The following is a 15,646-nucleotide window of genomic DNA, read 5'->3' as shown; positions in this document are numbered from 1 at the left end:
CCCCGATTCCGCTGAGCGGTGTGCGTGGTCACCGCCCTGCTTATGGGGGTCAGACTGTCGTTCCCACTCGGATTAAAACAGAAACTTTACCCCCAAATCCCGCTAGGGGGCGGCAGCGTCCAGTTGTCGATATTTTGGTCTTTAGCTCTTAATAGAAACAGAAGAAACCTGCACGCCTCTTACAGGCCTGGTATTTTAAATGTCCTTATACATCTGAAGCATATTTTAACAATTCATCCTAGATTCAGCCAGCTCCTGCTGATGCTGCTAAGTCGCTTCAGTCGTGTCCGACTCTGTGCGACCCTATGGACAGCAGCCCACCAGGCTCCCCGTCCACGGGATTCGCCAGGCTCCTCAGCCAGCTCCTACCATGGCTATTTTAGTTCTGTGCAAACATTGGCATATTTAACCCTGGTAAAACCCTCCACAGAATGTCCTACTCTCTTCTCCACTTTTCTGCAAGAACCGAGGGACTGAAACATTAGGTAACTTGCCCAAGGTCGGCCAGCTCTGAGTGACGGGGCCACAGACCCACGTGGACACCTGCCCTGCCCTGACCGCATGGCGGGCTGTATCTCCACAGCCGGGAGGTTTCTGTCCTGGCTCAGAGGAGGGTGCCCAGCCCCCAGCTCATTATTAGTACTGATCTTTCATTTCTTATTTGCACGGGAGGTTAGTTCCTGCAGAGATCTGCGTCCTAACTCGGGAGTCTTCATCTTTGGTTCCTCCGCTTCCATTCTTGTGCGCAGTTTCTGTTTCATTCTCTGCTCCTCTCTTTTATTTTCCCACCATTCCTGTATTATTCAGGCCCGACAGGTCATCACACGGCTGTATGGGGATTTGTGAGAGGAGACCTTCACGGGAACAGACTCTCGGGGTTCAGGCGGTGGCGAGTCCGCCCGAGGACTGCCCTCTGGAGGTGCAGACCCAGGAGAGCGGGTGACAGCGTCAGTGTGCATGTGAGACGGCGTCAGTGTGCATGTGAGACGGCGTCAGTGTGCATGTGAGACGGCGTCAGAGTGGGTGTGTGACGGCGTCAGCGCGGGTGTGTGACGGCGTCAGTGTCCGTGTGTGACGGCGTCAACGTGCGTGTGTGACGGCGTCAGCGTGGGTGTGTGACGGCGTCAGTGTCCGTGTGTGACGGCGTCAGCACGGGTGTGTGATGGCGTCAGCGTGGGTATGTGACGGCGTCAGCGTGGGTGTGTGACGGCGTCAGAGTGGGTGTGTGATGGCGTCAGCGTGCGTGTGTGACGGCGTCAGCAGGGGTGTATGGCGGTGTCAGTGTCCATGTGTGACGGCGTCAGCATGCGTGTGTGACGGCGTCAGTGTGCGTGTGTGGCAGCGTCAGTGTCCATGTGTGACGGTGTCAGTGTGCGTGTGTGGCGGCGTCAGCGTCCGTGTGTGATGGCGTCAGCGTGCGTGTGTGACGGCGTCAGCGCGAGTGTGTGACGGCATCAGTGTGGGTGTGTGACGGCGTCAGTGTCCGTGTGTGACAGCGTCAGTGTGCGTGTGTGACGGTGTCAGCGCGGGTTTGTGATGGCATCAGCGTGCGTGTGTGACGGCGTCAGTGTGGGTGTGTGACGGCGTCAGTGTGGGTGTGTGACGGCGTCAGCGCGGGTTTGTGACGGCGTCAGCGTGGGTGTGTGATGGCGTCAGCGTGCGTGTGTGACGGCGTCAGTGCGGGTGTGTGACGGCGTCAGCATGGGTGTGTGACGGCGTCAGTGCGGGTGTGCAGGCCGAGACCCGGAGCGCAGCGGTGTCAGTCCCGGCCCGGGGCTGGGGAGGCGGGAACCAGGGCTCTGGGTCTGAGGGCCGGAGCCGCTGGGCGTCCCAGCGCAAGAAGAGGCGGGAATGCTCCCCCTGCCCCTGCTCGGTCTGTGGGGCCCCCGGGGGATGGGGTGCAGCCGCCCACATTGTGAGGGTGGACCCCTTCTCTCAGCTCATCTCTTCCAGAGTCTTCTTCGCAGACAGGCCCAGAAATTCTGTTTTTACCAGCACTGGAGGCTCCTTAGCCCAGGCAGGTTGACACATACATTAATGACCACAGTTAGAATGGTGCATTTCCCCTAAAAGCTGGCCTGACCCTGACCCCAGGCAGACAGGCGGATAGGTGGGCGCTTAGCAGAGGGAAGTGTGGAGGGCTGGCATTCCCGGAGAGGTTCCATGCCCGGTTCATGGCTGTCTGCCCCACTAAGAAGGATTTTTATGATTCCAGCCCAGAGCAGGGAGCAGACAGTGTTTAGAAGAAATTAAGACAAAGGTAAAAGAAAACCCTTTCCCACCTGGGGAGCAGGTGGGAAGAGAAGACGGGCCCAGAGAGAGGACCGGAAACCGGAAGTCAGGGCTAGTCTCTTCTTCCCGACCCTGTGGCCTCCGGAGCCCGGGGATGGACTCAGGGCGCTGGGGCGCAAGGACGTTCCCACGGGGAGGGACGGCCCCTCCTGCTCTGAGGCCCCCGGGCGCCACCTGGAGGACGAGCCGGGCAGTGCTGCGTGGTCAGGCAGCGAGGCTCCTCCTCGCGCTCCGACCCTGCCGGCTCCGGTGTGTTCACGTGAGTGACGGGGGTCAGAGTGGGCCCCGTCGTGGTGGGAGGAGAGACGTCGCCCGGGTGTGAGGGGGCAGGGACAGATGCTCAGACGCTGAGCTCCCGGGGACGAAGAGCTCACCGCGATGACCTGAAGGGTCCCCGGTCCCCCAGGGAGCAGAGCGAGGATGGACCCCCTCTACTGCTGCCCGCAGACTTAAGCCTCCAGCAGCCTGTGAGCGAGGCCCGCGCGTCAGCACAGGGGCGGAATAAATGCCACGGGGTGTGTTTATACTGGTTGGCAGGGGCTAAGTATCAAACTCCGGCGGGGTGTGTGTGTGTGTGTGTGTGTGTGTGTGTGTGTGTGTGTGTGTGTCTGTCTGTCCTGCCAATAAGCGGGGGCCGCTCCGGGGACCAGATCAGTGATAGGCAAGTAAAGACGTTTCAGGGAGTTCCCTGCTGGTCCGGCGGGTAAGACTCAGCACTCCCGATGGGCCCGCGTTCCACCCTGGTCGGGACCTGAATCCCACATGACTAAGAGTTCACGTGGGACAGTCAAAGATCCTGCAAGCTGCAAGAAGACCAAAAATCCCAAGTGTCCCAAAGAAGATCGAAGATCCCTCGTGACCTGGCGCAACCAGATAAATAAATATTAAAAAAAGCGCCATTTCTCTGATTCGTGTTGATGTTTGGCAGAAACCAATGCAGTACTGTAAAGCAATTATCCTTCAACTAAAAATGTATCAATTTAATTTTTAAAAAGCCATTTCATTTCTTCTGCTGAACTGCACTGCTAATAATCTACACATACATGCACACATGTGTACACACCCATGCACGCAAATACATGCACACACATGCACATGGGCTTGCACACATATGCACACTCACCCAAAACTAATGCATGCCAATGATAGTACATTCATTTATATGCAGTACTATCTAACGTCTCCACATTTTAATTTTCTGAGGCAGGCCATACACCCCATAAGGCTTCTAACGGTGCTTTGGTTATACACAGGAGAGTCCCATCAGTGGGAAACCATTGATTCCAAAAAGGTGGTATGTTGATTCATAGTATGATAAAAAGATAAAATAGTCAAAATGAATGATTTCTCTGCATTATAAAAAAGTCAAGAGTCATAGAAAATTGTATAAAAATTCTTTTTCCAGAGGGATTTGTGTTTTGTTCTAATGGTACCAAGCACTCACTGGCAGAACCTCTTATGGAAACTTGGAGCCTCCTGATAAAGAACTAGTGATCAGGGGTGGGGATAAAATAGGAGACTAGATTAACAGACACACACTACTATATAAAATAGATATCTGGGGCTTCCCTGGGGCTCCAGGGGTTAAGAATCCTCCTGCCAGTTCAGGGGACACGGGTTCCATCCCTGGTCTGGGAAGATGCCACTTGCCGCGAGGCAACTAAGACTGTGCGCCACTAGAGGGCCCCCTGCTCACCACAGCTAGAGAAAGCCCGCACCGCGATGAAGACCCGGTGCAGCCAAAAATAAATAAATAAAGTTATAAAAAAAGAGATAGGCAACAAGGACCTACTGTAGACCACAGGGAACTATATTCAATATCCGGTGGTAATGTATAATGGAGGAGAGCCTGAAAAAGATACATGTCCGAGTCCCTTTTCAGTGTACACTTTGTAGCAGCTGAAACATGACCTTGCGAGTCAACTGTACGTCAGTTAAAAAACAATTTTAGAGTTGGTGATTGATGGCTAGTTTAGAATCAAATTATTCAAAATCTGAATGACTCAATGAAAAGACACCCAGTTTGAATAATAGGTGTGATATCATCAGGGCTCAGATAGTAAACAATCCGCCTGCCAATGCAGGAGACACGGGTTTGATCCCTGGGTTGGGACGACCCCCTGGAGAAGGAAATGGCAACCCACCCCAGCATTCTTGCCTGGAGAATCCCATGGACAGAGGAGCCTGGCGGGCTACAGTCCATGCGGTTGCAAAGAGTCGCACATGACTTAGCGGTTGAACAACAACAACCAAAACACATGTTCTAACAGGGCTGTTGAATAAGCAACCACGTTGCTGAACTGTCAGAGCTGGTGAGAACAGAACCTACTCAAGAGGCCTGGGGCAGAATGTGGGTGGGAGTGAGGTTGGGTCGCTTCCTGAGTCTGAATCCGAACCAGACCACAGAGTAAAGGTAACAACATTCAGCCAAAAAAGGGGGCAAGAAAGAGCTAGACAAATGCAAACTCTTGTTATTATTTATCCCCTCCCCCATTTTTTCTTTTTTGCTTCCCAGGTGGCACTAGTGGTAAGAACTTGCCTACCAATGCAGGAGATATGAGATGTGGATTCAGTCCTTGGGTCAGGAAGATCCCCTGGAGAAGGAAATGGCCACCCACCCAAGTATTCTTGCCTGGAGAATCCCATGGAGGAGAATCCCTGGAGAATCCCACCAGAGGAGCCTGACGGGTTACAGTCCACGGGGCAGCAAAGAGTCGAACATGACTGAAGCGACTTAGCAGGCATGCATCCCATTTTTTTGAACGTCTGTATCATTGTTTTCTTTCCCTGTTGGTCCTTGAATGGACCGGAACCTGGGGGTCCGGAGTCAACGATAAGAAAGTAAGAGAGAGCGCTTGTTGGTCCTTGAATGGACCGGAACCTGGTGGTTCGGAGAGTAAGAGAGAGAGAGGCTGGTATCCCCTGGTTTACGCGGAAAGCCAATAGAGCCCTGTTTTAGGGCTCGCGCTGCTGCACGGAGGCACTGGGCGCCCTCTGAGTGGGTGAAGGCACAGTGCGCCTTCTCGAGAGGGGCTTAGAAGCCCGGGCAAGAAAGTGAGCTCAGCGGGCCTCCGCACTCCAAGGAATTAGCCAGAAAGAGAGAGAGAAAGAGAGAGAGAGAGAAGGAATAGAAAGAAAGAAAGAAAGAAAGACACGGGGAGCAAAGCTCTGATGGAGCAAAGGTGTTTTAATCAACATGGCGTGGGCATATATACTGTCTTACAAGGTGGTTATTCTCAGCAAAGACAAAGATTAAAATTCCAGACTTACAAAACGTAAGATGATCCCTATCAAAGAGAGAGAGTTGCAAACAATCACCTTTTACCGTCTGGCTCATAAAAAGGAAGACAGTACTTATCACTGTAATGAGAAATGCCTGGATTCCTCAGCCCTGGGAAAGGCGTGCCTCTCCTCTTAATTCCTGAATATTCAGGAATCAATAAGGGCCAGAGGGTTCCTGACAGATCCAAAACAGCACACAGGAAGCCTCTTGTTAAATGCTTCCTGACATTTCCCAACAAGAAAAATAATTGAGAGGCCACGTTTATTGCTTTTTCACTTAAAAATCCATCCATGACAACACTCATAGGTTTGTGGCAGGTTCCACGGGGCCCTGCCCTCTGCCAATAACGCCTCTCGCCCCCTCTCCTGCTGACTTTCCTACCTGGGGCGACATGGTCTAAAAATGAGTGACGGGTCTGGTCGGCAGTAAACGGCGGGCAGGGTTGCCTTGCCTGAGTGTCTGCAGAGGGGTGAGTTTCAACACAGAGTGTGTGGCCGATCTCATCCTGATTTGGGGAAGGAAGTGATGAGGATGGCTGTTTTCATGCAGAAAGGGAAGTGCTTTTCAGAGGAGAGTGACTGACCGCAGAGCCCGGCTTCCTGCAGCCCACTGGGGGCCCCCTGTGGCAGCCACACACCCCTTTCCTGGGTTCCCTCTCGGCGCAGAGCTCGGGGCTCTGGCCTTTCTGATTCTTGGAGGACCTGGTCAGCTGGGCTGGGGACATGTGGCGGGGAGGGGGGGTGTCTGGGCAGATGTGGGGTTTTGGGTCAAGACTCCTAAGGCATGAGGACCTTGATGCCAGCAAGGATTTCAGACACCAACAGCTTGGCTGTCTTCTCCTTGAACAGAAGCAACCACTGGGGCTGGGGGCCCCTTGGGCTTGAATGCAGCAAGGCTTGGGACCAGCCACAGGTCTGAGTGCTTGGACAGACTGACCCCTCGGACAGGACATCACCGCCCTCCATCTCTATCAGATCTTGCCTTGCTGACCCCAGCATCCCGAGGAGGTCCCTTCCTGAACACCCAGCTCTGCCTGTGAGCCTGTCTTTGGTGCCCTGGGCTCAACCAGCCGCTCTCTGGGGCTGTGACTCTGAGAAACCCCAGGTCTCTCCCTCCCTCCGCATCGGACCCCCCTCCCCAGTCTCCTCCTCACAAGGCCGGCCCCTCCCCTGGGTGTCGTGATGGTAGGACTCAGGCGGCGGGGGCGCCGGACCACCCCTGCCTCATCATAGGGCCCGCGTCCTGTGAGCCTCGTGGGGTGCAGGCAAGAATCCAGCCACCGTCCCAGACCCCTCTGGTTCTCTGCACACCCGCCCGCCCATGTTAGACAAACATAATTGTTTCCTTAGAGCACCCATGCCTGAAGACGGAAGGCTTTCGGTTTAGAAACGATCTGAGCCAGCTGGGAGGCAGGGGTGAGTGTGGAGAGCGCAGCCCAGGGTCACAGGATATGGGGGTGGGGTGGGGTGGGGGGCTGGCAGAGACCAAGCTTCACAGTTGAGGTGTGCAGCCTACCCTGGAGGGCGTGAGGGAGGCCGGACCGAGAGCCTGTCTCTGCGCCTCCTGATGGAACAACGTGATGTTGACAGGAGAGTTTTCTTTCTCCTTTTGTGCTGGGAAGTCTCAGTGTATGAGCGAGGAAATGAGCGCTTTGAGTACTGTCAGCCTGTTAGGACCAGGAGCAGTGCAGGGAAGTTTCTCCACTGATACCATACACTGTGGTCTGGTTGTTTATGCAATTGTCCATGTATCTATGTAACCATGTATCTGTGTATTTACCTACATACATATGTATGTATCTGTGTAGCTATTTACCTGTGTGTCTATGTATCTATCTCTGTAACTATATGTATATCTAAGTATCTATGTATCATCTAGCTACTTAGCAATCAATTGACATATTTATCCACATATCATGTTTCTATCTATGATGAGTTAATACTGTGCCTGCTTCATCCAGACTCAGGTTGAGTCTGGTTATGACAGATCTCGCTAGAAACACTTATCTGTGTAATTGTTTTGTTCATTTAGTTTTTCTATGACACCAGACCTTCCTTGAGGGCAGAGAATACATGCGTTTTGCTCAATTTTATCTCTTCACTTCCTGGGATGGTCACGGGTTGACATGCTTAAATATTTCTTTAGTGAGCAGGGATAAGATTCCTGAATGGTGAATGGATGAACAAATGGGCAAGTCCAAGCAGTCATGGAGCGGTTAAGGAGAGTGGTCTCCAGCAGTCAGAGAAGACATGATGTCATTGGAAAAAACAAACCCAAAACACCGCATGGCATTTTCCAGTCCCTGAGTTACTGTGAGTTACCCTGGAAGCACGGCCTAAGACAAGGATGGAAGTGTAGGTAGTTTGTCCGAGAAGCAAGAAGGCGGGAGTGGGGCAGGGAGAGTGTGAAGGAAAGGAATTCCTGGCAGAGAAGCGCTCCTGAGGTCCGTGCAGGCGGTGATGGCACGGGACTCCACCAGGACCTCGGAGGGTGTAGAGAACGCCCTGCAGGGTCTTCCCTCCAGAGGCAGTGACACTTGGGAGTGTATTCACGGGCTCCTGTTCCCACTGCTTGGAACTGCCCCAGGGATGGTACATTCTTCAAGGTCAGGGCTGAAAGTGGTTCCGACACCTACAGAGCCGTCAACCACATCAAAAATGAAAGAGCAGGTCACCACAGGGATGTGAAATGGAGGCTAAAAACACATGCTTGAAAACCTCTGTTCAATGGATTGAATCCAGTCTGTGAACTTGACTTCACCCCTTCTGAAAGCCTCTGCGTCTTTGCCTCCTGGAACAGAAGACAATGTCTCTGTCAATCCCTGCTTCCTCTTTTCCCTCCCAGTCAGCGTTTTGGTTCTGAAGTCAGATGGTCTTCTCACCCTCTAAGGAGAACAGAGCAGAGCAGTGGTTACTCACTTCCCAGATCAGACCACAACTCCAGGGCACTTCAGGCCAGGCCATACCTCTCTAGCCTCAGAGCACACCCCAGATGTCAGGCCGCTGCCTGGGGAGGGAGAGAGAGAGCAGGGTGCTGGGAGCGGCCTGGGCCCCTGCCCCGACTTGGGGAGCAGAGCCCAGATGAGGGGGCCTGGAGGGGAGCAGGCCTGCTGGGTGGAGGGAGCAACATGCGAGAACGTTCCGGAAGGCCAATGGGAAGACGGGCAGTAACCAAAGGCCGCCTGTCCAGGGCGTCATCTGGTTCCATCAGCCCTTAAGGAAATGTCCCAAATCCTGGCCACAGAGAAAGAGCTTATTCCTGTTGTTTTCGTGACAGTTTTACACTTTTAGATTCTTATTTTGTAGTGTTACAGGCTCCCCAAATTAGACACGTCTTTACAATTCTTGCATTTACACAGAATTTTCATTGTTCTCTAGGTGCCAGGAAACCTGGCCAGTTGTCCTTTCCCTGCCCGCCCCCCACCGAAAAGGTGAAATATTAGAAGACTCAGAAAAGACCATCACCAGCTTTTGTTTGCTCGTTTTCACCGAATTTTTGGCAGTGCAAGCCCTGTCCTCACATGAATTGTACGTGTTCTTCTCTGGCGGGGACACTGAGGGGCAAACACAGTGGGAGAGGCGGGATGAGACAGTTCTTGCAAGACCGTGGACACCAGGGAGAACTTGCAGGTGTAGACCCCAGGGAGCTGGGCCACCAGCAGAGGGGGAAGAAGAGGGAGAGGGGAGGGGGGACGGGATGGGAAGAGGGGAGGGGGGGCTGAGTGGTGCGGGGAGCGCAGGGAGCAGAAGGAAGCCGACTGGAGAGTCCTAGACACACCGCGGTGAGAGTCACTCACCATCAAAAAGTCAGACTTGTAGTCACTATAAAATTAATTTCTATGAACCAACCACTTTCAGATCCACAAAGAAATCCCAACTTCCCCTGAGTAGGAACAACAAAAACAACAGCAGAGGAAAATTCCAAGGGATAAATGTAACACAAAATGTGCAAAACGGACCCCACGTAAGTGTGTGTCTCAAACATTCCTGAGTGGCAGAAAAGTCAGATTTGAAGAAATGAAGAGCGACATCCGATCCTTGGACAGCATCCTTGGACCTGATGAATACGTCAGTTCTTCTTCAGCTAATTTATAAATGAGCCCCAGCCCTCAAAATGCACCAACCAGCATTTTCTCAAAAGCTAGACAAATTGATACTAAACTTTATATGGAAAAATAACAACTAGGAAACACCCAAAGAGAAGCAGTATGCGGGCAGAGGGGATGAGCGCAACCCAAGGTAAAACACACCACTCAGGGACTTCTCTGCTGGTCGAGTGGTTGGACTTCGCCTTCCAATGCCGGGGGTTCCATCCTTGGTTGAGGATCCCATATGAGCTAAGATCCCATATGCCTCCCAGCCAAAAAGCCAAAACAGAAAAAGAAACAATACTGCAACAAATTCAACACAGACTTTAAAAACAGTTCGCATTATAAAATTTTTAAAGATAGCACATATACCATAAAGCCTCTGAGTCACAGGGCAGTAAGAAAGCCTAGGTGCATCTCCGTACTCTGGGAAAAGAAACAAAAGAATCAGCCGTATACCGCAGGCATTTCGGAGCAGGGGGGTATTATAAACAGTGTGGTTTACATGCAACGGATGCTACCGGGAGAAGACATGTGGCTACAGCGCAAGGTCAGCAGCTGCTAAAGTTATTAAGTGAGTGTTTAATGAGGACCGCGGTATGCTCAAACCCTCAGAGGAGCAATATCTCCCCGCACACCAGGGACTGGTCACCAAGGGCAAACAACAGCTTCACGCTGGGGAAACCCGGGGCACGCCGAGTTCACCCGCAATCACCAATAAGGAGAAACAAGGCCAGCTCGGCCTGGCTGCTACTCCGCCCCCAGTGCACGGCCTGCATCTGGCCAGAGCGCTCTGGGTCCTCCTTTCTCGGCCGGCTCCCCTTCCCCAGCGCCCCTGGGAGGGGAGGAGCCCCGGGTCTCTGGTCGGGAGACTGATGGAAACCTCACTGTGTCCACACAGGCGGCCCCCGAGCCGGAGACTCGAGATGAACACGAGCCACGCAAGACCAGGAGGGGCTCAGACTTTGGGCAGGACCCGCTGATCTTCTGACCGTCCAGCCCTGAGCCCGGCATCAGGCTCTCGTCACCTGATGGCATATTTGGACCATGCCTGGAGCACATGTCTGGGTTTATGACGGGTGGAAATTGTTTTCTGAACAAAAAGGATTCTTACATCTTCTGTGTGATGGCCTCGGAGACTGACACGTAGGGGAAGAGCTGCTCGGCTTCCGGTGAAAATTTCAGCGTTGAAACGCATGCTGGGGGTGAGGGCACCTGCCCAGGGCATCCTCGTGGTCAGCGCGGCCTCCCAGGCTCTGTCGTCTGGTCCTTCTGCTCACTCCGGGGCGGGCAGGAGAGTCGCTGTGATTTCAGCACTCGTCACCCTGCTCTGCTCCACTCCATCGGGAAGGAGCGTGAGTCATAGTTTTATTATCATCATTTAATTATTTGAGGATGAGCCTTGAATTTCCCTTTAAGATCCCCTAACACACCACACCTTCTCAGTGGTGGAGATGGGGAGACAGTCCTGGATTATCCAGGGATCGGGGGTCCCCTGTCACCAACAAGGTCCTTACGGGTGAAACAAGGAGGTAGGGAAGACGGGGCCAGAGCACATGTGACTTGAAAGCGGGAGCTGGAGAGCTGTGACTGCCAGCTTTGAAGATGGGAGGGGTGAGGCCAGGGAGACGGTCCTTTGTGGAAGCTTGAGAAGGTGAGGGGACAGATTTCCCGCAGAGCGATCGATTGGGACGAACGCAGCCTGACGACAACGCGGTTTGAATTCCGGGTTTCTGGTTTGGACTTCTGACCTCCAGAACGGAACTGTGTCGGTTTAACGCGGTGACTTCCAGCAGCTGCTCTGCAGCCACAGGAAGCAAACACACGAGTTTCTGAGGGGGTTTTGGTGGCCGAAGCTGTTTGCTTGTTCGTTTGCCAGTCTGAACTCTGCAAGCTCAGGGTCTGAATCTGTCGTGTCCAGTGTGTATCTCTAAGCCAGGCACATGGCCAATACCGAGAAATAGGAGCAAATGCCTGGGAGGAGAAAGGCCATCAGTCCAGGAAGCCTCAGCACAGCTTAGAGTCACAGGAGGCCCCAGAAGTGGTCAGAAATGTCTGTAGAACCCACTGCCTGCTCCAGCCTCAGCTTGCACAAACCAGGGCCCGGCTCCAGGGAGGGTCGGTCCCTTCCGGCGGAGATGCTGACCTGATGACCATGTGACAGGAAGCCCCAGCCCCGGAGAGGACACACCCTGTGGTCTGTTGTCCAGAGGGCACCCAGGTCTCCTCCATCCTCACGGCCTGGACCGCAGGGAGGAGACGCCATGGTCCCCACCCTCCCCGCCCTGCTCTGCCTCGGTGAGATGAGGAGGGGCAGGGGGAGCCCTGGTCTGGAGGGACTGCCCCCCAGCCGGTCTGCTCCCTCAGGGAACCGCAGGGACCAGGAGGCTCCCGGGGAGGAGAGGCACTGATCAGAGCAGAGGGCAGACCTCTCACAGGGCTCTCTCTTCCAGCGCTGAGTGTGGGCCTGAGGACCCAGGTGCAGGCTGGTGAGTCTGTCCCCAGGGCCCAGCTCCCTCCTCTTGTGGGGTCAAGGGTCACCCCCGGGCCATGGGGAGGGGGACGGCAGCTCGGGGCTCATGGAGGAGGAGTCTGGGAGGCCTGGGCTGAGAGCCGGGGCATTCGAGGGACGCCTGGTGAGCCCGCCTCTGATTTCCTTCCAGAGACCCCCCCCAAACCCACCATCTGGGCTGAGCCAGGCTCTGTGGTCCCCTAGGGGAGCCCCGTGACCATCTGGTGTCAGGGGACCCTAGGGGCCCAGGAGTTCCGTCTGGATAAAGAGGGAAGCTCAGTCCCCTGGGACAGACAGAAACCCCTGGAGCCCGGGGACAAGACCAAGTCCTCCGTCTCACTGAGGACCGAGCAGCACGCAGGGCACTATCCGTGCTACTATCTCAGGGGAACTCGCTGGTCAGAGCGCAGTGACCCCCTGGAGCTGGTGGTGACAGGTGAGAGACGCTCGGGGGCCCTCAGGCTCTGCCCTTGGGATCCGGGTCTGCTCTCAGGGGGTGTCCCTCTCACAGCCCAGCCCTGGGGGGCAAGGGGGGAGCCCCAGGGATCCAGCTGCCTCCTTATATCCTAGGACCCTACGGCAAACCGCGCCTCTCAGCACTGCCGAGCCCTGTGGTGACCTCAGGAGGGAACGTGACCCTGCAGTGTGGCTCCCGTCAGGGATTTAACAGGTTCCTTCTGACCAAGGAAGGAGAAGACGAGTCCTCTCAGACCCTGGATGGACAGCGGACCCCCGATGGACAGACCCAGGCCCTGTTCCCGGTGGGCCCCGTGAGCCCCGGACACGGGTGGACCTTCAGATGCTACGGCTTTAACAGGGACACCCCCCGGGTGTGGTCGGCCCCCAGCGAGCCCCTGGCGCTCCTGGTCTCAGGTGAGGCCCCGTCTGTCCCTCTGACTCAGCAGCTCGGGGCTCTGTGCCCTGGGAGGCCCCGGAGGTCATGGAGGAGGCGGCGCTGTGGGAGGGGCCCCCTGAGGGAGGGGCCTCGGAGCCCGGCCCCGCCCCTTCCTCACGCACTGGGGTCCCGGAGGGGCAGGGGGGCAGTGGGAGGGTCTCGGGGAGGCCACAGGGCCATGCAGGGCAGAGGGGAGTGAGGTGGGGACCCCGGGTCAGCCCGGCGGACCCCTTCCTGGGCTCATTCCCAGGACCCATTGGCCCAGCCCCCACCCTCGGGCCCCAATTCAACAACTGGGGAGTCACAGGGCTCTATGCTCAGGGGAGACAGCCCACCCCAGGGCGCTTTGAGATTCTCTGGGTGGACAAGGCCCCTCAGATCGTCAAGGGCCAGCGGGGAGTCGGGCAGAGAAGGCGCGGGAACCACCGGCTGTAGGGGCCTGAGGCTGCGGGAGGGGGGTCAGTCTGGGGAGGAGCAGGCCCACCCCCACCCCATCCTGCCCCCGGAGGCTCCAGGGATCGCCCCCTCCCCCAGGTAGAATCAAGCCCGCAGACGAAGAGGGCTGAGCGAGCGGCTGTGGGGAGCGGTGGTGGGTCCCTGGGACCCTGCAGACCACCGCTCAGGGGCGGGCCCCATCCTGTGCTGTCTGAGCTTCCTCAGCTCAGAGTCCTGAGCAGGAACGTCTGAGACAGTAAGACAGAGAGGCCCTGGGAGGCTCCCGAGGAGGACACGGCCCACCCACAGCCTCCCTTCAGGACCCTCGGGCCCCCTGACACCCTCCCCCATCACCGCGGTCAGACCCAGAGTGAGGAGGAGGACAGCGTCCCCGTCAGGGGCTGGGCTCGGGGCCACGTCCTCTCCCGGGAGGCGGGTGCCCTGGGCGCACACCCCGGTTCCGGGTGACGGGCCGGCGCTGACCTGTGCGCCCTCACCCCAGACTACACGGTGCAGAATCTCATCCGGATGGGCCTCGCGGCCTCTGTCCTGCTGCTCCTCGGGGTCCTGCTCTGCCAAGCTCGGCACGACCGCAAAGAAGCCCGAGACGCGGCCCGGAGCTGAGCACGGGAGGGCCCGGGCACCGTCCGGAGCGCCGCAGCCCTGGACGCGAGCTTCCGGCCGGGGAGCTCGGAAAGAGCCTCTGCCGCGCGTGCTGGGTGCGCTGTCTGCGGAGACCCTGGGGGAGAGACGCGCCGCGGGGGCGGGAGGAGGCCTGGGCGTCCCGTTGAGGGGGAGCTGGGGGCTCGGCCTCAGCTCACCGGGGCCCCTCCCTCCCGGGGAGGACGCCCCGACTCCCGGCTCCGCCCACCCCAGGCCCGAGGCGCATCCCAATGGCAGGGGCCGGTCCTCACCCTGCAGGCCCGCAGGCTCTGTCCGCTCTCCTGGAGGACGTGAGCCTCATTGTTCATGCCTGCCTTCTCTGGTGTGCGCAATGACCTCCACCCCTTCGCTCAGAAACAGAATGATGTGGACTTCTCCAGGGCTCCAGAGGTTAAAACTCCGCCTGCCAGTGCAGGAGCTCGGGTCCAATCCCTGGTCCCGGAAGACCCCAGCTAAGCCTGTGTGCCCCAACGTCTGAGCCATCTGCCCCCGTGCTCTGCACCAGGGGCAGCCCTGGGCCGCAACTGGAGAGTAACCGCCACGCTTCACACCCAAAGAGAAGCCCGGGGGCAGCAGCAGTGAAGACCCAGCACAGCCAAAAACAAATACTCAAATAAATACTTTTTTATATAAAACAAACAGATTGTCATGTAAGAAACTGAATAAATGGGTGGAAGTGGGGCCCCATTGGGAACAGATGGATCCAGAACTCTTCCCTGGATCCCCCAGACCCCTCACGCCCTGCTCTCCTCATCAGATGACACCCGGTGTGGTTTCTGCAGACACCATCGCTGCGAGGAGACACCCTGACATTTGAAGTGACAGCCAGGTGCTGTGCTGGTAAACGGCTAAGGAATACAACATTTTATAAGGAGCCCAGGTGTGTGAACTGTGTGTCTGCTTTGCTGCAAACGCTCTCTGCGGCCAACCTCAAGGAGCCGGGGTGAATGCGCTGAAGGCCGGGTGGGAAGGAAGGAGCAGGCTGACTTTCCCACAGGAGCGAGTCTGGTCCCCCCAGCCCCTACCGATGGCCCCACGCGCACAGATGTGTCCTTTACATTACATGTCACGGTTAGATCATTCCCATCTCAGTTTCAAGCCCCACTTTCCATGAAATCAGATGCCAAAACCTTAGTCTATTCAGACGAGAAAGAGAAGACAGTGCAAGTACCAATTGTGGGAGAAAACACGGAGCACATTGACTCCAGTACCTCACAGCTTGGAGTGCAAATTGCCTCAGTCATTTGGGGAGGAAGTAACGACCATCAGGTAAAAGGGAGAAACACACAGCCCCACCCTGAGTTATGTAACCGAGGGGAGAACTGTGCGTAACTACCATCACACAAGCAGGAGAGTAAGCACAGAGGGTCGCTCAGATCAGACCACAGAAGACCTCACACACAGGAACGCTTTGGTGCGTACATGCGGCAGAGCTTCTTTTGAGTTAAGAAAAGACTGTACTGACATACTAAGAGTTAA

The 15,646-nt window shown here is 56.0% G+C and overlaps 2 protein-coding genes across 4 annotated transcripts in view; both read left to right on the top strand.

Annotated features, from left to right (window-relative positions):
- The window catches only part of LOC122421171 (leukocyte immunoglobulin-like receptor subfamily A member 6), a 161,461-nt gene that overhangs the window by 105,507 nt on the left and 40,308 nt on the right, over positions 1-15,646 (top strand). The window contains exons 1-2 of one of the 3 annotated variants that reach the window (XM_043437020.1): positions 10,588-11,017; positions 12,116-12,151. The exons of 1 other annotated variant lie outside the window; for it this stretch is intronic. The gene's annotated coding sequence lies outside the window, so the exon portion shown is untranslated. Of the gene's footprint in view, positions 1-10,587; positions 11,018-11,945; positions 11,961-12,115; positions 12,152-15,646 lie in introns of those variants that run through there. One more of the 3 variants, XM_043437018.1, reaches the window with a different exon arrangement.
- On the top strand, positions 11,912-14,806 carry LILRA5 (leukocyte immunoglobulin like receptor A5). The gene is given in 5 exon segments (XM_043437051.1): positions 11,912-11,960; positions 12,116-12,151; positions 12,326-12,610; positions 12,745-13,047; positions 14,007-14,806. Coding segments are annotated over 5 exon segments (780 nt in total). The 5' UTR covers positions 11,912-11,926; the 3' UTR covers positions 14,129-14,806.

This window comes from Cervus canadensis, chromosome 18 (assembly GCF_019320065.1).
Source record: "Cervus canadensis isolate Bull #8, Minnesota chromosome 18, ASM1932006v1, whole genome shotgun sequence".
Classification (NCBI taxonomy): domain Eukaryota; kingdom Metazoa; phylum Chordata; class Mammalia; order Artiodactyla; family Cervidae; genus Cervus; species Cervus canadensis.
Note: the sequence above shows the minus strand (reverse complement) of the source record. Positions and strands in the feature narration are given on the sequence as shown.